Here is a 22,526-nt window from a genome sequence, read left to right as displayed (position 1 = left end):
CCATGTTGTTACATGCTGATAGTGATTACTTTTAAATCCATTCAACTAGTATCAATTTCACTTAACATTCAAACAGTTTTTATTATATACTGAGCAAAATAAGTTTTGCAATTGATTTTCCCTTGGTATAATTTTAAAATATTTTTTCTCTATTGTTTTATTATGTTTCTACTCATAATCTATTGAGATAAAGTTAACAGAAGACAAACTTGTTTTTTAAACTTGACGCGCGGAATTCGTGTCGTTAAACGTTTTGACAATTTAACAATACAATAGGTTATGCTCGAACGCACACGGTCCGAGAAAAAAAATGTTACTCGAAAAACCTTTCGAACACGCTTGTAAAAGAAAACCGGTAAGAAATTGCAAAAACGTCTAATGGAGAAACGACCAGGACTTGCCGAAAATGAACGTCAGGGGGCTATAGGGATGCTAACCGCTGGCCGCTCACAAAAAGATGTTGCTGAACATTTTGATGTGCATCCGTCTACCATATGTCGGCTTTCAAACCGATTCCGGACAACTGGAAATGTTAGTGATCGACAGCGTTCAGGACGTCCACGAAAAACGACTGTCAGACAAGATCGTTTTATTGTTACGACGTCGAGACGTAACCGTTTCATGGCTGTTCCTGAAGTTGCAGAAGAGTTACGCCGCGCTACTGGAGTGAGATTATGCGGGCAAAGTGTTAGAAACAGGCTACGTTCAGCAAATCTTCGAGCTCGCAGACCCCTAAAAGCTGTGCCTTTAACTCAACGTCATCGGCAATTTCGCCTTGCATGGGCCAACACCCATCGTCGCTGGATTCAACGACAGTGGAATGAAGTTTTGTTTACGGATGAGTCACGTTTTAACGTCGATTTTGCAGATGGAAGAGTTCGAGTTTGGAGACGTCGAAATGAGAGATGTGACCCCGAAAACATCATCCAACGTGACCGTTACGGTGGAGGAAGTGTAATGGTGTGGGGTGGAATAAGCCATCGGTGAAAAACTGACCTTGTGACCATAAATGGAACATTGAATTCGCAGAGGTATTGTGATGAGATCGTCGTTCCTTTTGTTGTCCCCTTCCTGCGTCGAGGAAATGCAAGCATTTTCCAGCAAGACAACGCCCGTCCGCACACCGCACGCCACACACAAGATGTCCTTTATCAGAATAATGTTGAAATCTTAGATTGGCCTGCGAGATCGCAAGATTTGTCACCAATTGAGCATGTTTGGGACATTCTTGGTCGTCGTGTAAGACAGCGAAATAACGTCAACAACGTTGCGGAACTGACCCTTGCCCTGCAGTAGGAGTGTAACCAAATCACTATGCTTCAGATTAGAAACCTTTTAAGGAGCATGAGACGCCGCTGTATTGCTGTTATTGCTGCAAATGGAGGCCATACGAAATATTGATACTGAATGTGCTTTTACATCCTGTTTCCTCATCAGTTTCACGCTAGTTCTCACGAATCAGAACAAGACTGTCAATAACATTTGCATATTTTTCTTATGTGAATACAAATCTTACATTTTAATTTCATTATAAATATATTATGTCTAATTTTTTGGTCATGTTATAAATTAAATATCTCTAATTGCTAAACTTATTTTGCTCAGTATATTTGCTAATGAAATTCAAAGGCAAGGTATCTCTTTTTCTTGCGCTGAATACATAATGTACAAACCGGTCACGGTAGCCTAGTGGTAGAGCGTTCGCTTAGTGATCGGGAGGCCCGGGTTCGATTCTCGTTTGCGGCGCCGCGTCATTCCAAAGACGTAAACAAAAGTAGTAACTGTTCCTTCGCCAAGCGCTCGGCACTAGAAGTGAAAGTCACGGGTCTTTCGGATATGACCTTAAAGACTTACGTCCCGTGTCACGGTAGGCGCTGGCACGATAAAGAACCCTCACTGCTTAATGGCCCTGAGTGCCGAGTATAGGTCTAAATTTGAAGCCCTTCACCGGCATACGGTGACGTCCCCATAAGAGTGAAAAATTTTCAAAAAGGGCGTTAAGCAATGTACAATCAATCAATCAATCATAATGTACAATCACGACAAGAACACTAATTTCTGTAAAACATTTTATAATAACAAAAGATATTCAACTCCGAATCAACAGAGTGCCCCTATCCTTAGGAAACGCTCACATTTTCACTTTCAGAGGGAAAGCTGTACAAATTGTTTATTACCTTTTATTTCCGTTGCTCATTATTTCTTTTATCGTTGTAAAGAGTATCGAAACTCGTCAAGTGGCAAAAAATTACACCATGAAATGACATGTGCCATTCCCGGGCGGAGAGCAAAATTTAAAACAAAAATGAGTTGGTTTACATGTAAAAAAAAATTATTTCAGTGTTTAAATACTTTATTGAAAAAATGAAATTTGTTTACGACTTTGAGTATGAAATTTTTTATGATAAAAATTAATAAACAGATTCTTTAGCCAATCAAAATCTCTGACCAGGATCAGCACATACCATTTAATGGTGTAATTTAGAGATGAAATAAAATAAAGGCAAGAATGTTATATATGGTTGTAAAGATATATTATAGTAAAATACAATGGTACATGTAATAAACAGTTTTTCAATGAAATGTAAACGAGTATGTTTCTGTGAAGGGCGTACCCCATGTTATTCGTAGTTGGATACATTGTGTTATTATAACATTGCATAGTTAACATATTATTTTAACAAGTGCCTGTGAATTACAGGTATCTCTGGATTTTTTTTTCCAAAAAAAAAACATTTCAACTGATAGGTACATTTAGATAGACAATGTAACAGTGAGTTCGTACCGTAATAATTAACTTAAGTTCTCTAATTAAGAGTGGAACATTAAAAAGTAATAAAATTAAATATGTATATATGCTCTTGAAATTTAATGAACGTGAGTTTTTTTTTTCATTAAAAATCTTTAGTTTCTGTCATTTTGTACAATTTCGTAAGAAAGGTAAATTTCCTCAAAATTGACATTTTGAGATACCTCCTGTGTAAAACAGACGATTGATTTCTGTCTTTCTTGTATAATATATTAAATACGGTAATTACTCATTACATCTTATAAGTTAAGCAAAAACGTCTATTGTAGATTTGTTCTTATTTTCTTCAAAGTGCAAAAAAGTTATTTCCCATAAAATCCTTAAGTAACTGTACCCTAAAACTACCCAGATTGTATATACAAGTTATCACTAAACATTGCATGTACACTGAAGTTAACGTAAGTAATTACAATCTTCTCCAATACAGTTTTCACACAATTAATCTCTAGCCGGCTCCCTTTAACTGTAAGTTAGAACCTTCAAATTCTTTTAACATACCGTCTTCATAATTTGAAGTTAATTATAGTTACTGCACATCATTTATCATACAGTAGACGTTGAAATCAGATTGCCTCTCTTCTTTGGAGACAACATGCTCTGGAATCTTCAAATATGTGTATCGATTTTCCGGTGACTCGTAGTTGTCAATTAAATTAACCAGTTTCTTTGATTGAATATAAATATCCTCTTTCTGCCAAGGCCGTCGGACATTTTGTCTAAAAGAAATTATTTTAACAGCAATAAAAGTGTCAATTCTCAATCAATAAAACACATATAGCAGTTTATACAATTTCTTGTTGATTATTACCCCTTCTCTTTAACAGTTTTTCATGTTCACAGGGTATATTGTCTAAAGTAGTATGGACTTATATTGTCCTACTTTTATTCGTGTGGTAACATTTCCAAGATAAAACTGAAACAAAAACTGAGATTTAACTGCAAATGTGCTTACAATTTTTTCAGACCAAGCTACACGTACATTGTAGTTTCATAGTGCAGGGAAAAAATTTTTGCTCCAACATATTCATGCTGATTTTTTTTATTTATAAAAAAAAAACCTTTGTTTGTTGATCTGAATTCTTTCTTAATGCTTTTTGTGTTGATTTGAATTCTTTCTTTCTTTGCCGATTAAGTAATCCTTATCCTGAAGTTACCTTTCCTGTTTTAAAGTAAAGACATTGCTACCTGAAGAAGCATCATGCTAACAAACTTGGATGATTTAAACATTGCAGTTTAAAGCAATAAAATCGTTTTATATAATCATAGTGTACATTATATTTCACCAAACATTGCATTGATATCTTGAATAAACCAGTTTTCTTTGTCTGTTCTCCATTTTCTGCTAGAAATAGATTTTCTGATGCTACTAGGATTTTGAATAGTTCAAAGCGTAGTTATGCTACTTTTATCTTTATTTGATAATGATGGTGCAGGCAATGCTGTTTTTAATTGCTAATCCTGTTGCTACCTGTATGCTGATGCCTATTTTGCTCCTAGGCACCTTATTCAACCATGCAATGTAATTTCCAGCGGTTCATTTTTATGTCTTTCTCAAAATTTCACTTATTTTGCAAAGGAGAAAGATAATTGAAAAAAATTAAAAACAATTGCATATTAAACAATCATAAGAAAAATATAAAAATGGAATATTGTTTTGTTTTGTTTCAAATTAAAACACACCTTTTGTGTATTTCAGGCAGATATATATAACTTCATGCTAAAGTTTTTGTTAATGCAACTTGGGGGAAAGGTGGGGTTGGGGAAGAACTGTGAAAACGTTAACATCTGATGACAATTATGATCACTCATGTTACATGTTATGTAACATAAAAAAGTATTTTTCTATTTTCTATATCTATATAAATTGAGCAATTAAATTTGGGGGGGGGAGTGGGGTACCACCATCTTTATTCTTCATTCTTGTAAAATCCTTACGGTTTCTACGTGCTTGATTTTATGTAATTTACAGATTATCAAAATAAATAAGTTAGACATTAAGATTTGAATCTTAATTAAACTATATAATGTAAACCAAAAACATAATTAAGTTATCCATAAAAATCCGATGAAGTTAAATCTAAATCCTTATTTCCTGGAAGATATTATATGTACCTCTTATAAAGAACAATTGTTATATTAAGAAGATTATTGAATTGACACAAGTGTAAGAATTCTACTGATAACCTCTACTTTGCAACAAAAACACATTTATCAAATAAAAATTGCTAAAATGATAAGTTTTTGAAATAAGTATACCTTCTGATTCTAGTACAGTTAAAGACATATTTCAAAACAAAAATTGTTGCTATGTCAATTATTATATAATCATCATAATACTGAGATAAAGGAAACTGTTTTGAAAATAACACAGCTAAGTTAAGGACTCCAAAAGCTATTGCAGAGCTTCGAGAAATCGATTATGACGTCACGGTGAAAATTTACAGATGGATCTCGGCGAATAAATAATAATTTTCTTTTCCATACACTCTTACATACTGTGATTTCACAGTTTCTCTGTACTTTATTTGCAGATCAAGCTATTATTGAACTTGTAAATATGAAAATTAAAACTAAATAAGCGTGATCTGACTACAATTGAGCGAAAGTTTTGAATGCATTATTCAATATTTCACAGTCTTATTAAATTGATACCAAAGAGGTCTCATAAAGCCGCGGTCACGCACTTTTATACATAAATGTACAATCACAGGAACAACCCCTCAAAAATCACACTAAAGGTCAATGATATCCGCTGTTGTCCCTACTACATGTACAATGTATTTAAAAAGTTCTGGGAGCAAGTTGTTAGCTGTTGGTTTTTTCCATAATTTTACATTATTTCAATGTCTATAGCGTAAATGCCCGATTTTTTTCAAAAGACGGCTAAATTTTGTACAATTCCCGGGAATGGGGAAGCTGCTCCCAACACTTTTCGAGTAACAGAATTAAAGAAACACAATCAATTTCATAGTGAAAAATAATCCGTATATCGTTGAAATTTTACGTTCTTTGTATCCGTACATATTTTTTTCTAATTTTAACCATATCATGTGACAATCAAATGTACGTAAAGTCGCTTTGGCCGAATCCCATACATACATATATATTAGTACAATCCCCATTGAATTGAAAAGCTCATGATAATAAAAAATGATATCAATATTATATGATGATCGTCAAGCGAAAACCACCCTTAAGTGCATTATTATATAGCGAAAGAGCGTTTAAGTTGACGAAATAAATAATTGCCGCATTTTGCAAATACATGTACCGTGAAGACACATCATTAATTATATTTCTTCATACAGTAAATGCCTATACTAGACAACATAATGAGCAGTCTTAAGTGTACTGTAAATTCCAAAATCTAAGCGCGGAATTAATTATCGCGTAATTTCGCAAGAAGCACCACACGCGAAATAAAATTACTCGCCTTTATTTTTATAGTGCTGAAATCAATGTAAAATCTCTTAATCAAGAGTCCATTCGCGAATAATTATTCTCGCGATTTGCCGATGAAGATCCCATTCGCGATATAAATAAGTGTCCTGCTTTGTAGTGAGAAACTGATGATCCCATGTCCAAAACGTTCGTAGACAGTGTAGACATTCACTTTTTTGAATATCGAAACATTTCAACAGTTTGAATGTGTAAGAATTGTTGCGCACTGCACATTGAGTATAGTCAAGTAATCAGAAATGTTGAAGTTTGCTTTTATTGTGTGCTACTTAAGCGTAGATTTATATAGTAGATGTGGGATCTAGATCGAGGCCACAATGTGTTTTAATTTGTATTTATAAACTGAATTGTAAGATAAACACAAGTTTCTAATCGCTTTTTTAAATGTACCTTTTCAGAGGTATCTAAAACAAATATGCTAATAATCAGTAATAAATCATTGTCGCTAAAATGTCCATACGTTTCAAGCATTTTCATTACTTGTTATTAAATAATATAAAAATCTCTCCAACTCAGAAGTATTTTTAAAAATAATATCAATAGAGCAATCAATATCTCCGAGAAAGAAATCTGATTCAATTAAAAATGGACATGATTCATAATCAACGTTAAAATGTTCAGACAAATGACTGTACATGATTTGTTGTTTTGTAAATTTATTAATATTTCAAAATTTCTGAAATAAATCTATCAAAACGTCTCATACAAACCTTTTCTTGAAAGCAACGATTATGAGTGCTGATGCACTCACTAGAAGTGTTATCATTACCAGGGCAGTGACGATAACAGATAGCTGAGATTGGCTGTCTAAAAAATAATTTTAAAAGATGCTGTAGAGGAAATTTTATGCTAGACGTCCCTCAACTAAATAAAAGAAACAACATATATTCTATATTTCTTCTATTCATTTTGAATATTTTCTGATGACTCTATGTTAAAAGGGGAAATTGTTGCATTTATTCCAGAGCCAAACACTAAATATATACCACACTCTTCATGCAAATTGTTTGCTACAAAGTTAACCAGCAAGGATGCTTCACGTTTTTTTTCCTCGAAAAGGCACATGGCCAAGATTAGCACAAAATTTAATATTAATCGCAAGAATCAAGAAGCGCATATCACACAATTTAATTGGGTTTAAGCTTGGTTCATGAACTGTAATTTTTAAAGTAAAGGTACATGTACTTACCATATAGTAAGAAAGACTCATTAGACTTATCACCTGTAGCATGATCAGTACATGGTGCATTGTTATCTAAAATGCAAAACAAGATAAAAGTTTAATTAAAAATAAACAAGACACAGGTTTATTGTGTGAATTTACATTAAATTTTATTCATTATTTTTAGATATAAGTTCAGAAAAAGTATAAAATACCAAGGCAATATCGTTCTTCACATTTATTCAAAGGTTTCAGGCAATACGCAATGTGACGTCCACAGTTTCTCACATATATGTAATCATTTTCCTGGCAGCAGGACTTAGAGAATCCTAATTCAGGCCCAGCAATGCAAATTTTTCTTTTCACAATACCTTCATTTACACGAGGATGTATTCCTGAAATTGAAAGCTTAACATTATTTCACCATTGATTTTACTATAACTCTACCTTTGGCACTTTACTTTATTTCTTTCATTTTCATACTTTGATTTCTTGGCAATTAAATGACTGTTTTTATTCACAGGAAAATAGAGCTGTAAGAAAAAAATGCAAGTACATGAACTAGTATCAGGAAGTTGCATTCCATATCATGCAACTCATGTAACTCTTGCAACTCATATTTTCATGCCATTACCATCCTGTACCTTCGGGATCAACTATAAAGCAGTCGTACGAAGGTTTTTATGTTTCAGAAAAAATATAACATAATATTGAATTCAAATAATTTTCTTTCCCTTGTATCTTTAGCAAAGGTTTCTTCGCAAACGAACTGACATTAATTTAATCAGCAATGATGTTTCCAACAAATATGTCTCTCGTTAAGGAAGCATATCTTTTACCTTCCATCCAAACAGGGTATATTGCACCGCAAGAAAGAACACCTGGACATTTGTTCAGGAGTTTTGATTCTCCAACATCTGCCTTATACCACCCTGGGAGTAAAGTCCGGTCACATGGTTGCATCAAGTGTTTATATGTGCAATTTACTCCTCTATTCTCTGCATATGGAAATTTTGGCAGGTTGTTAGTTTTACACGGATCTGTATAATTTAGAAAAAAATGAAATTACATGTAAGTCAATTGTATTTTTTGAAAATAATGCGAACCAATGCCTTTAAGTTACCAACATATATGAACTAGCAATTAACGGTTAAAAATCATTTTAAGATACAACATCGAATTGTGCTACTTTAATTTTGTATACCTGTTGCTTCAGCACTAATCACAATACACTTCCTTTGGGAGTTAATGTAGCCTACTTTTATTTTAGCCTTCATACTTTATAAAGTTATGAACTGCATTTAGTTTTCCGAACCTCATTACTAACCTGATGAACAAAACTCAGATAAAAGTTTGTTGTTCTCTCCGGATGATGGTTTTCTCGGTGGAGTAGTACTTAATTTTCTTTCATTTTCAGTTACCATCCAGAATGGAATGATCTGCTCACAAGAAGAATCTTCTTCACCTTGAAAAATGTATTTACATGTATCAGGTAAGTCTTAAAAGTCAGTCTATGCTAAAATACTGATTTAAAATATTAATCAAGAAACAGAATTAAAATCAAGGATAGATATCATGAAATTTACATACACCACTGATTTTATATATTATATACATATGAAGAATATTATTATCATTATTATTATTATTACTGATAAATAAACATTTCACTTTAAGCAGTAATATGTAAGTAAGCTTTATCTGCATTAACAAGGTTATCAGATTATTCTTTTTCTTCTACGGACTTCCGAGATAAATTTTAGAAAAGCGAAATTCTAAATATTTACCAAAGCAATATCTTTCGGAGCAGGCACCTAAAGAGGGAAGACAGTACGCATTGAATGAACAACAGTGCTTTATTCTGATGGTGACTCTTTTAAGACATGTGTTATTAAAACCAACTTTGCAAACGCTTCTTTCCACTTCTTCGTTCTGCCTAGTTGGAAGAGTTCCTAAATTATTACATTAAATAAAAACTATCTGAATATCTCTCATTTAATCAAGGATAATTGAATATAAACATTGGTATATATACAGTGGTGAAGATTTCAAGGTTTGAAATTTAATATTATCATAAAGCATAAGAAATGACCGACGACACGAAGAATAAAAATTGTCAAATATTCGGGACGCACTGTCCCTTCCTCAGGACAAAGAAAGAAGTTATAAAGTCATAGGAACATAGGGAAAAAAAAGAGAAACTAAAAACAACTACATGTACCAATAGTACTAAACTACCAAACACTTTTATTTACAATGTTTCATGTTGAATTCTAAAGTTAATTAACAATAGTAAAGAGAGAAATCCAGACCGCTATGAAATACGTCCGGTCTGTCGGGTGTACTCTGGTGAAGTGGGATTTAAATAATCGAAGGAATTAATTAAGCTTTTCAATGACGACAAATCGTGCACTATTTCATTTTCTCAAAATAGCATTATTATACATGGTAAAGAGAACAAATTTTATTGTTCGTATCGTTTGTCAATTCTAGTACTTTATATACAGACCCTGAGACGTGCTACTACCGTCATGGCATGTGAATTAAAATTATAATACATTTTTTACAATAATGAGCAACAAATTTTATGTATTAAAAGGTATTAAATGACACATCGTTTCAAAACTTTTTTTCACGTTCTTTAAGTGTAAAGACAAGAGCGGAGTCCATATATATTTTTTGCTTCAAATTAAAAAAAATTATACCGGTACTTCTTTATTTCTTTGAGAAACAATATTTAATAAGCCATGATCGCCTTGATAGTATATTGAATTCAATGCCCTTCAAACTGTTGTACAAAGTTGATTAATTTGAACATATTTTCTTTAGAAGGAAAAGAAAACAAACAAATATATATTATACATTACCGTGTAATTTCGTTTTGTTGATCCATTTTTTTTTTTTTTTTGCTCCAAAAATATCACAATCATAACTAATTCAATAATAATATACTAATACAATTTGACATCCTGACCCATCTATTGCCAGATTTTAAATGAAATGACTTCCGAATGAATCTTTCACGATACTTGCACGAAAGTCACACATTTCTCACACGATTCTTACACGAAAGTCGCACGTTTCTCACAAGCTTCTTGCACGCTCGCTACACTGTTTGCACGAAACGCTTTGGAGCTTACACGAAACGCTGCACGGTTTAATCGAAACGCTACACGGTTTGCACGAAACGCTGCACGGCTTACACGAAACGCTACACGGTTTGCACGAAACGGAAAGCGCACGAAAGTTACACGAAAGTTTTTTGGGGTAGTAACACGTCTCAGGATCTGTATATACATGTGTATGTATATATTATATAATAATAATGTCTATAAATACTTTATGATATTCAGTGTTTTCTTGCTAAATATTATGATCTTAGGTTAAATTAATGCTTAAATACATTCAGTGGAAAAAATGATCGTGAAAATGCAGAATTGAAGCACATATTAGATTTGCCAACTTAAGAAAAGAAAAGCAATGAAAAAAGAAAGCCAAATAAAGAAATGTTGTCATTCGTGATATTTTTAAGTTACCATTAAGCCAAGAAGGGTACACTGCTCCACAACTAAACAAGCCTGGGGGGTGATTCAACATGTCATTCTTAAATCTGTACCAGCCTGGAGTTATGAAGCGATCACAATAGGGATTGTTATTAAAAGGACAGTTTTTGGCTCGTAGTTCTGGTTGGTAAGGTGCTGTCGTGTTTGCAGCATGACAGGGATCTACAATGGAAACATTATCAAGGTAAAACATATTAACATATTTAACACTAATTTATTAATTTTAGATTTGTAATAGGAATCCATTAAGTACATTGTCTGCATTTTATCACGCGAAAAAATGGAACACATTCTTAAAATATAAACGTACAATTAGTGATAAAATCTTGAAACCATTCTAGAAATTTTTATTAAAACCTCTTTTGAGAATCTCCATTTGAGTTGAAATTTTAAAAGTGCATAAAAATAGAAAATGAAAAAATATAATATTGAATGTACAATTGTACAAGTATCATATGATACATGAATATTCCACTTGCAGCCTACTTACCATCTGTTTCACAAAACCACATCCAACTTGCATCTGAAAATATGTTAATTTAGACAGTCATTGTTAAACGAAGAAACTCATTTATTCAAAACTTACACATTCATATCCTTTAAAATTTTATTTTTTATTTGCACTTGTTTGTATTTGGATATCGAAAGAAAGCACTACATTTTTGAAATTTTACCTACTTAAATATTTCTTTTTAAAAACGTCGGTATTCCGGATTCGAGTAACAAATTATATCTCGATGCAACAAAATACGAGATTTTCATTTTTTTTTTTCATCTATCTTCTCACAATAATTAACCATTTATTTGCACCATAGTTGACATAGTATTATTTATGTATATTTTGAATTTCATGACAAGGCAATATTTTTCACCAGAGTTGGACGGGTACAAAAAATATATGTAAGTTTTGGTCTCTTTTCTTACAGAATGATAAAAAGTATAAATCCACAGTAGATCATCCTCATCTTGTGTGAAAAGTTAAATTAAAATGACAACTTTAATAAGTGTCAGAGAGGGAGGTAAAGTATAGATAATTTCCACTTGTAAGGTGTAGAAACCATTCAGTTAAAGATTTTTTTTTCAAAAATATATGTTTGTGACATTAAATTTTGATTTTGGATAACATGCAACCTAATTGAGTTAAATGAGGACTATATGATCCATTTTTCATTTTAATGTTCCAGGAATATGAGAGCCACCTCTGCATTTTCAAACATTAATAAATATAATCTTAATTATCGAATATATTTATACAGTGAAAAAAAAATGTTACAAAATTTTAGATACATGAAGTACTGATTTGGAAAAATTATAGATATTCTGAAATTGTTAGTAGATGATTTTTCATTGGAAATATCCAGCGTCGTGTAAAAGTAAATCATTTGATATTTGTGTACTCTCTCAGTTTAACAATTCTGTTTTAATTTTCGATGAAATTTTGCAAATCTGGCATACGTTCTCAATTTCAAATTATCTTTATATTTCCAGTCATACGGACACGTGGTCGGAGGCAGAATACAGATTTGTATATAATGTCAGCTTTATATTGTTAGAAAAGAGGAGCCCCTGGTTTGATAATTTAAGTCAGGGTTATATATCACTTTACATACGATAAACAAATTTTCATTTAAAAGATATTTTTCTAAAAATTACATGATAAAATGGTATGATTTTTTGAAATTATTATAAGCAATGTGACTTCTAAACAATTATCCAATAAAAAAATCAAATATCAACTACGAAAATCAATGTACCATCACAAAGCTTGAAAACAATAAATCAGTTCTTTGTGGCACGTAATTTGTGTAATCAACTACTTTTTGCGACTATTATAGTTTCTTTACAATTGCTTTAATTAAATCAAAATTTTAATTTAATTTACCCAAGGCTGTTTTAGTGTTGACCAAAAGATATCTGTGTGATGCCCTGGCCTGCCAAACCGTCGGATATGACTTTCATTGGACACAATAGGATTTTAAAAAGAAATGTCTAATACAAGCTTCACCCCTCCACGGAGTTTCAAGGATCTAGAAAGATGCAGTAGATGAGGCGGCAGATAGGTAAACCCTTAATTCGGAAGTACATTGTATTTATGAGGAAACGATGTCTTGCATTAATTAGAGCGAGAACTGATCATTCTCCATTGTGATTATTTTTTGTGAATTTCCATTTTGAGGGTAACGTCATGTCATAAACACTTTGCTTTATAATCTGACGTAATACGTACATTAGATTTACGCAACATCAAATTGATACGAGATATGCCTCATTAACTATGAATTCAAGAAATTATTTATTTCTGCATTTGTTCTTTATAGCATAACAAATGTAAGATGAGCAAGCATACTTAAGAGTACATCTTTATAGCTTTGAAGTGTTTATTCACTCGTACAAATGAAAGAAATGCTTGTCCCATCCTATTGAATGCCCCAAAACTACTTGTCCATTAACCTTTTTAATGTTCTTACCCTGGTATTAATTTTCTTGACTGGTCCTTTATGTACCGAAAGGAAGGGGTGAAGGTAAACAATTTTAATCATGAAATCGCTTTGCGACTCTAACAATTTCCTGCCACATAGCCTCGTTGGAACATGTTAATCATCGTCATATACTTTTAGTTATTTTAAATTATGACTATTATGAATTTCTTTAAAAATATTCTATGTAACCAAAGATTGTACAAAGAAATCACCTGTCAAACTTATAGACACCATGCAAAACAGCGTAGTCTTTATTGCCAGGGATTGTGACTTCATCTTTTAAAGAAAAAAATATTCCAGAAAAATGTCAATTGAGAATACACATATTTAAGTCTACATGTAAGTGTTTATACATTCATTTTTTTACGAGAAAAATATACATTTTCTAGTAATAAATATTTAAATGATTAGAAAATCTTCACTGACCTTTGTAAACAAAATGGATGTCAAAATCCTAGTGTGACTGCCATCTTAGTGTGTTTCTTCCTATCAGGAAGGAAAACGTATGGCGGCGAGATGTTCCTAAAATAGGGCAGTTCATCGTAAACAAATCACTAGTTTGCTATATTACTGTGCTTAAAAAACTTGTGCCTGTTAACATGGTTAATGATTCTTGAAATAAAAAGTTCATTGTATTCCAATGATGTGCAATCATTACAGTGCTCTTAATACTGACGTACTCTTATATTAAAAAAAAAAGAAACATGTAAAACAGTTTTGAACATTGATCACTACACCAGAATATCCAACGGAATACATAAAAAATGTCACAGCATTCTTTCTCATATTTTCAAAAATAAAACTTAATGCTTAAAATTTTATATATATATTAAACGGAATATTGCCTTCTTTGCAGGTTAGTTGTAATGCTTATAATGTATGTGTGCATGTTTTATTCAATTATATGTTCTGTGCATAATTAAAAAAAATGCAATCAGCTGACTTTTTTACTTCTGAAACGCTCGAGCAACGTGAGTTTAACTTTCTGGCATATTTCATTTATATATACATGTAATCGTACAGGAAATTATGCCTACCTCTGACGTGCACTTTTCTCCCTGTCTCAAGCAGCAGGAAACCTTAAAAGCAGAATGCAGATTTCTTTGTCGGTTGTGTTTAGAGAAGACGTAGATAATGTTATGCGTACAAGATAAATTATAGCATTAACGTTATGGAAATAAGTTTACAGGGCTTGTTCTTACAATTCAAAATCTGGATTAAAACTATTTGAAATTAAACGCTTCTCAATATTATGTTTATAAGAAATTTAAAGACTGAAAATTTTGCAAACAAGTAAGGATTTTTACATTTTACAAAGTACAGTTAGGTCATGATACATGTTATAACAGAACAGGCGCTGATTATCATTCCGCTAACATTCTCAGATTCCAGCATTTTCCCGGATCGCGGCTTGATGAGATAAGTACGACATTCTTAAAACAATAAGCAAACTATTTGGATGAAATATTTAACGTGATCCTGTTCAGTGTTGAGGAAATTTATAATCAATCTTTTCTAACATACTTTATTTATGAATACTGTACCTTTATTTATGAATACTGTACAGATTGTTTATGAAAAACGGTTGATTCAAGAATTTTTCTTAAAGATTGATTGTGGGAGGCTTCATACTTAATCATTACAAAATCATCGAGGGATATTACAAAATAAAAAAATTGATTTAATGTAATAATTCATAAAAATGTGAAAATCATATGTGTTGGGTAGGCAAAGTCAAACAACATCATTCCCACTTAGCAACATATATACCAAGATATGTCTCTGCATATAGGCACAGCTTGTTACACTTTTGAGAAGGGAATGGGGCCAAAATGATCTGGATTATACTGATAATTTTTACTAACTGAAGGCAGCTCGTTTCTGTTTTTTTTAAAAATCAGGGTAATTCTCAAGATAGTAAACAAATAGGTATGCTGCTTATTTGACATGTTTCATTAAACCATAAATTAAATTGAAATGCAGTAAAAATAAATTTCACAGAAGTCAAACCACAAACTGAAAGCATCAAACAACTATAATCGGAATATTTTCCGCAGATTAGTGGGGATTGATGTGGTGGGACGGGATCTGGACAAATCAAGTGGCTAAAACGAGACTGTTCCAATGGACACACATGCTTTATATCATCATTGAACATTTAAATTTAATTGAGGACAAAATTAATTTTTGCTACATGTGCTTTTATAGAAAAGATAAAAATAAATTTAAAAAATCACACGATCTTTCATGTATGTAGCACCCATTACCAGTTTTTTTTTTTTTTTAAGAAAACATTTTTTGATGTTGCTATTTATATAAAATGAAAATTTTAATTCGAAAGCTGATGCTCTCTTCACACTTTTCGTTGTTATACAGTTGAACACTGGCAAACAGGATTAAATAAACAAGCAAAAAAATGTGGTCCCCCGCTTTCGGTGTCTTATAGTACATTGAATGCCACTATTAAAGACATATTGTGTTAAATAAGTATAAGCCCTATCATATGTCTTGCAATAAGAAACATAAAAGGTTTGAAAATAAGGTTAAACATGAAGGTCAAGATCAATGGGTTAAAAATAAAATCATGCACGGAAACATTTTGTTTCAAGCGATATTTATGTCAAACATGGAATCCCTATCTCTACTCGATCAAATGAAATAAGGAAAGATTACATTTTTGATAAGCAAGTCAAACTTCAAAGTCACAAGGACAAAAATTACCGTGTATTTGAGGTAATACATATGTAAAATATGAAAGTCCTACTTTTTTATTCAAAAGTTATGTTTAAGATTAGAGTTGTTGAAAAGTAGGTAAAAAATTGAAGATCACGGGATACAAAATAATATCCTATTAGGATATTGAAAAAGGTCTTGTAACAGGTTATACACATGTATAATATGAAAGCCCCTAGGCTACTTTTTCGCTTCCAAAAGTTTTGACCAAGATTAAAGAAATATATTAATTTTTTAATAGTAGTTCAAACTTTAATGTCAAAGTTGCAGTGTCAAAACCATAATGTAGAAGGTGTTTCAGCAAACATGTCCCGATTTTGTGGTTTCGAGATAAGGTTAGGAAGTAATATTGTAAGGATTTTTTGTTGCACCTGTGCTATTCTCATTTGCAATTGACTGGGTTATGAAGAACACCATACAAGGCAAACGACAGGGATTACAATGGACACTGACCTCAATCCTAGAGGACCTTGTTTATGCTGATGACCTCGGCCTCCTTTCAAACAGACACAAAGATATTCTGCAGAAGGCAGAGCTCCTTATTAAAACATCTAACAAAATAGGATTGAAGGTGAATACCAAAAAGACATATGTTTTAATAGTCAACACCACTAACATTAATCCAGTACTGATCAACGACAAGCCACTAGAGGGTTTTGAGAAATGCACATACCTTTTGAAAAGTTTTGTCAGAATAAATACTAATAAGTAATGGATTACTGTCTTTTGGGGTTTTTTTTCTTTTTGATTTTTGTTGCTTTTTTTTTTTTTTTTTTCTTCTTTTTCTTTTTGTTTTGTTTGTTTTTTTGCAAAGGTGGTCAAACTATGAGGGTCAAGGTCAAGATGTCAAATTTTGTAGTATCTAAAAAGAGAACTTGTAAAAAGAAACACACATTTAGAACGTGAAAGCCATAAACTCACCTAACCAAAAGATTTGAGCTATGTTTTAGTTCGTGCTGACAAAAAAAAAAACACGGACAGAAGGTTTAAAAAGTATATTCCCCCTAATTTTTCATTACGGGGGATAAAAAAGAAGAACAAGATTTGTTTGTGAAACACTTATTCCATGTATGGCATCTTATGAAAGCCCAAGTCCCAACCACTCAAAAGGTATGGCCAAGGATAAAGGTTTTGAAAAAGTAGGTGGACTTCCAAGTTAAAGGCAAATGGTCAAGATTAATGGTTTCAGGATAAAAAGACTTAGCCTTAAGAAATACACAATTAAATATAAAAGTCATAGCACTAACTGTTATGGTCAAGTTTTTCAAAGTAAATTTTATTCTTGGGTCAAGACAAAAATTATTTTTACCCATGTAAAGAGTTTTTGCCATCAAATACACATTTCAAGTATGAAAGCTTTAGCACCAACTAATCAAACGTTATGGGAAAGATTAATGTTTGGTAGTTTTTCGAAAAAAATGGTTCAAACTGCAAAGTCAAGATCAGGAGGTCAAATATGTCTGTACTCAAAATAGGTCTTTTTCACTAAAAATATACGTGTGAAATATGAAAGTCATTGTTCCACCAATTAAAAAAATATGGGCAATGTCAAAGCTTTTGCCGACAGATGGACATGGAAAAAACTATATTCTCACCCATCTTCGATTACGGGGGAAAATATGCAAATCGATAAGGTTAGACATTCATTTAAATGTACATAGCTAAGATATACGAGGGGCGTTCAATAAATAATGTCATTGGGGCTCAGAAAGAAGCAAACGACGCTTTTCAATGATTTAGTCTTCATGATTTTACTTATTAATCTCTTTTAATTCAAACACATGTCCGTAACATTTTTTATCCAATTTCTGATTGGTTTTAGAACTCATTTTTGGGTATGTCCCTTAGTATACTGGAAAATGGCAGATCCAATGATTTCCTGGACTTGTTTTTTCCTTCTGAAAAGTGTTTTTTCAAGTTTGGAAATAGAAACAAGTCAAAAGGTCAAAGATCTGGCAAATATTGTTCATGTGTAAAAACATTAACTTTCTGTTTATCCCGTAAACCCCTTTACTCTTTAGGGCATGCGGGTTTGAACGCTGTCATGAAGAAATTCAATGTAGTGGATTCCTGATTCTGGGTCTTTTCTCTGATAAACCTTTCGATTTCTTTGCAAAAAACTGCTTTGTAGACACCTCCAGATATTAAACTGTCTCCCCGAATACGAATTTGAACAGTAATACCACTCATATTTAAGAAAATTGTATAATAATTTGTTTTTGTGCTCTTGCAGACCTTTTCTCTTGACAGACCTTCGCCGTTTTTATCAAGTACAACTTATGTTAAATTTTGTTTTAATGGTTTTAAGCAATAGATTCATGTTTTAATATCTGTTTGAATATAATAAAAACGTGGATTACTACAATTACTGATATTTTAAAATAATTGTTAAGACTTTGGTACACGCTGTCGTTTTCACTCATTTTTCAAAATACAGGGTGACCTTAGAGTACCAAGCTTAATTACTGTCAAACGTTTCTTAAAAACAGTGTAAACTACTCCCGATATGTTGTCTATCAAATTTGCTATGTGTCTTAAAGTCATTCATACAAGATCAAATATTATTTGTTGAAATTTGGCAAACAGTACATAAGTTTTATAATTTTTGTTGGCAAGGAGGGTACCCATTTTTGATGCCCATTATATAATTTTTTTATCATTGAAATCCACCTGCTAATTTGTCTATAAAACAGGCATCGGTTGCTGTAAATATCACATATTTCAGTGAATATTTCTTTGGGATTTATTACAAGTTTTACAGCAGCGTTAATGTAGCTTTTATTTTCACTTTAGTTTACTGATTCTTTACCATTCATTTATAATGCAGTGTCTCGAATAGCCCTTGTTTCCTAGCTTCTCACGATAAAACTATGTGATGAAAAGTGGTCACATAAACTGTTATAAATTTATTAAAGATTCAATAATGAGAGAAAGTCAAGCTTTATGTCATAAGACTACTATGTTGTATGTCATCGAGCTAATGACATTATTTATTGAACGCCCCTCGTATTATCCAAACCTTTAAAAACTAGTTATAATACATGTAACATCTTTCAAATGTCATCTAGATGCATGTAGATATATACATGTTTACTCTATTATTAGTCTTATTGTGTAAATTTTTTTCATGCAAAACAAAATCAATAAAATATGCAAAATTTAAAGAAATACATCAAAAGAGGCAAACAATTTTATGATGCAAAGCATCGATATGCACCAAGGTTAAGTCACTTTCAACAACATCAAAATTGACGTCATTTTTTTTTTACTCCTTTTCAAAGTAAAAACCTTCGAGATTTATACAAAACTGACGTCTTAAAATTACTTTCTTATACAGAGCAATACCTGCTTTTATCTTGAGTTTTAATAGCACATAGACATTAAATGTTAATGTTTTATGTCACTATAATGGAAGATTCGAGAAAAAAACAGTTTTTGCTATGTTCGTCCGTTTTTCTGTTTATCTCTTTATTTACTGTATAAAGGGAAATATTCGCCCCCTTTTATCATTGCCCCTTTCGCCTTTCCTCCTCTGGGCGAATTTAAAACAGGGCGAATTCAAAGAATACAGTTTAATTTCTTAAAAATACAAACATTGCTCATATTTTTTGGTTTGTTGAAGCCATTACTCTCTTTTCTCACGTGTTTTCCTTTTAATAAGGCCTTTCGTTTGATAATGTGCCAACACATTTGACTTCATGACTTTGGAGTTTGACCCAATTTTACAAGAATTTCCCCGACATTTACCTTTGCTTCAACCTCAGAAATCTTAAGATCTTTCCAGTGATATTACTAGTTTTGACCTTGTCCGTTGAGTTTGACCCACTTTGGAAAGAAATTGGACAAAGCTCTTGAACAGTTAGTTTTATGGTCTTCATATTACACAGGTATATTCTCTGTGACAAGGCCTTCATAATCAGTTGGTTACGGACAATTTTGACCTTGATCTTTGAGTTTGACCAAGTTTTGAAAAACCTTAACATAAACCTTAACTTTTGAACAGTTTATAATAGCGCTTTAGTAGTTCACATGTGTAATTCTCATGACAAGACCTTCGCATGGGTATTTCTAAATCATTCCTTTGACCTTAGCCTTGCAGGTTAACCAACATTTCATGTAACCTTGGCCATAATTTTTTATTGGTTAATGTTTGGACTTTCATACTTCACAAGTATATCATATTAAGGCCATATCCTTTGGATAACTATCTTTTTCATCCCTTGGAGTTTGACTCGCATTTGAGAATCTTTATCCTTCTTCAAAAGGTGTCATACAGGGGCATTAGTGTTTCACATGTTACACATTCTGTTTCTTCATATACTCGATTGAAAAATTAAAAATGAGCAATTAACTGACTATTATGTCTCATTTTTAAACTTTCATCGTCATTAACTGCTGCGTCGCAAATGAAGCCAACATGACAGAGTAATTTTCAAACGTTTTTTTTTCAACTTCCATATTGAAATTATTCTTGCCACTTGTAAGCTGTCACTAGGGAAACATGACTCGGAGAACGATGATTACAAAAAGACATTTCCTGCTTATTTTAATCCTGTATTAGAAGATTAATGTTTAAAATAAACTTCATTAATTTTATAGCCCCAATAAATCTGAAACTGCGATAGCTCATTTCTTTGATCAAATCCACTAAAACATTTACTATAATATTTAAAATTTACAAAACACAGTGCGAAAATATAAATTAAGATCGAATATCATGTATAGCACATGGAAAGCACATTAGTTGTATTACCTTGCACTGTCGTGTAAATATATCACCTGCAGTAATTTATATTGGACGTTTTGGCTTCAAATAGAATGAACACATTCAAAGTAGTTCAAGACTCACTTTACGCTATTTGAAAACTGCAATGACAATTATTAAATCATATAGATACATAAGAGTATATCTATTGGAAAATAATTAATTTTCATTTTGTCCTTAAATTATTCTAATATATTAGCTTCTATATTTTTATTTCATTACTGTAATATTTTAATTTTTTCCCCTTCTGTTTTGTTTTCGTTTAACTTTGTTTTAGTTTATAATTTCAAAGATAGATAACTCGCGTTTTAAACCAAGACTGTTTTTCTCCTAAGATCGACAAGATGAACCGCGACGGTGTGATTAACCTAGATTGCTTAGCCGCGGGGGAGCGCGGTATTTACCTGAGACACCTGTATTAACCGTGATGAGATTCACACCGCGGGGTTGCGCGGTAAATGCATAAACCCCGTTGCCTGCACTGTAGGTGTCTCCGGCCATGTCAATCATCTGAATACTAGGTTTGATTCTTGAAGTGTTTTCTCTAGCTAGAATAAAATATTGATAACAGCTCGTTGCTTTATTTGTTATATTTCAATATCAATATTTACATTTCCAATGTCTTTGTCCTAGATAAAATTACCAATTGTAAATGTAATTTATTTCCTCATGAATGTTTTGGCGCGGTTCAAAAAAAAAACCACGTGCAGGGCGGGACAACACCTAGAGAGAAGCAGGCTTGGAGCCCGTGGATTGGCGGAATCAAAGCATGTAAATATAAGGAATAACTGTCAGATTTTTCGAATTCATGAAGATGATCAATGGATTGGCTTGTGTGATAATTTTATGCATTCGGCGTTTATGCAAATTATCACACAAGCCAATCCATTTATCACTTCATGAATTCGAAAAATCTGACAGTTATTCCTTAAATATTTCGTTTATTCTGCTTCTGTAAAACCAAGTGTTTCAACGACTTCACTATCTGACAAAATGACAGCCTTTTGTCAACAAACAAACCTAAATTGCAAATATCTAATGCCATGAACGAATTATTGCCTATCGTATATACATGTATTACTATTTGAATTTTTTTTTTTTTTTTTTTTTTGCAATTACCAAAGGTAATTTTTCTAATGATACAATTGATAGAATATTGAAACGTATATTGTGCAATCTAAATATATCGCCATCGTTTACAAATTAATTGAACAACATTCGTACAGAAGCAAAATTATATGTTAATTAAATTTTAAAAAGGTATATATTTAGTGTGCACTCAGTAATCAAGATGTGGTTATGTGACATCAAATATATTCTTACGGTGCAGGAACTTGTTTTTTTCCAAAAAAAAAAACAACTTTGTCATTTTACAGTTTATATGTGAGTAACTACAAGCACAGCAAGATGAATTTAAGGAAGAGCTTTAAGTCTTCCTGCTGAGATAATCAGGAAAAGTATATTTCACCTTATACATAAATACTTAAAAATAATTGCTACTGAAGTGGCTTGACTTCACCAACATAAAGAATTTTACCATAGCGATGTTTCATTT

At 32.1% G+C, this 22,526-nt stretch overlaps 1 protein-coding gene across 1 annotated transcript; it reads right to left on the bottom strand.

Annotated features, from left to right (window-relative positions):
- Window positions 1-2,084: 2,084 nt before the first annotated feature.
- LOC134279892 (uncharacterized) lies at window positions 2,085-14,022 on the bottom strand. Its single transcript, XM_062762305.1, has 11 exons — window positions 13,900-14,022; window positions 13,686-13,749; window positions 11,484-11,516; window positions 10,967-11,155; window positions 9,218-9,382; window positions 8,758-8,895; window positions 8,270-8,470; window positions 7,646-7,825; window positions 7,458-7,523; window positions 6,979-7,075; window positions 2,085-3,525 (listed from the first exon to the last, which is right to left on the bottom strand). Exons 2-11 carry the CDS (start codon window positions 13,747-13,749, stop codon window positions 3,336-3,338), a joined length of 1,323 nt encoding a protein of 440 aa, XP_062618289.1. The 5' UTR covers window positions 13,900-14,022; the 3' UTR covers window positions 2,085-3,335.
- Between the last annotated feature and the right edge of the window lie 8,504 nt (window positions 14,023-22,526).

This window comes from Saccostrea cucullata, unplaced genomic scaffold, assembly GCF_032062105.1.
Source record: "Saccostrea cucullata isolate Sc308-1 unplaced genomic scaffold, CSIRO_AGI_Scuc_v1 ctg689, whole genome shotgun sequence".
In the NCBI taxonomy this organism is placed as follows: Eukaryota; Metazoa; Mollusca; class Bivalvia; order Ostreida; family Ostreidae; genus Saccostrea; species Saccostrea cuccullata.
Note: the sequence above shows the minus strand (reverse complement) of the source record. Positions and strands in the feature narration are given on the sequence as shown.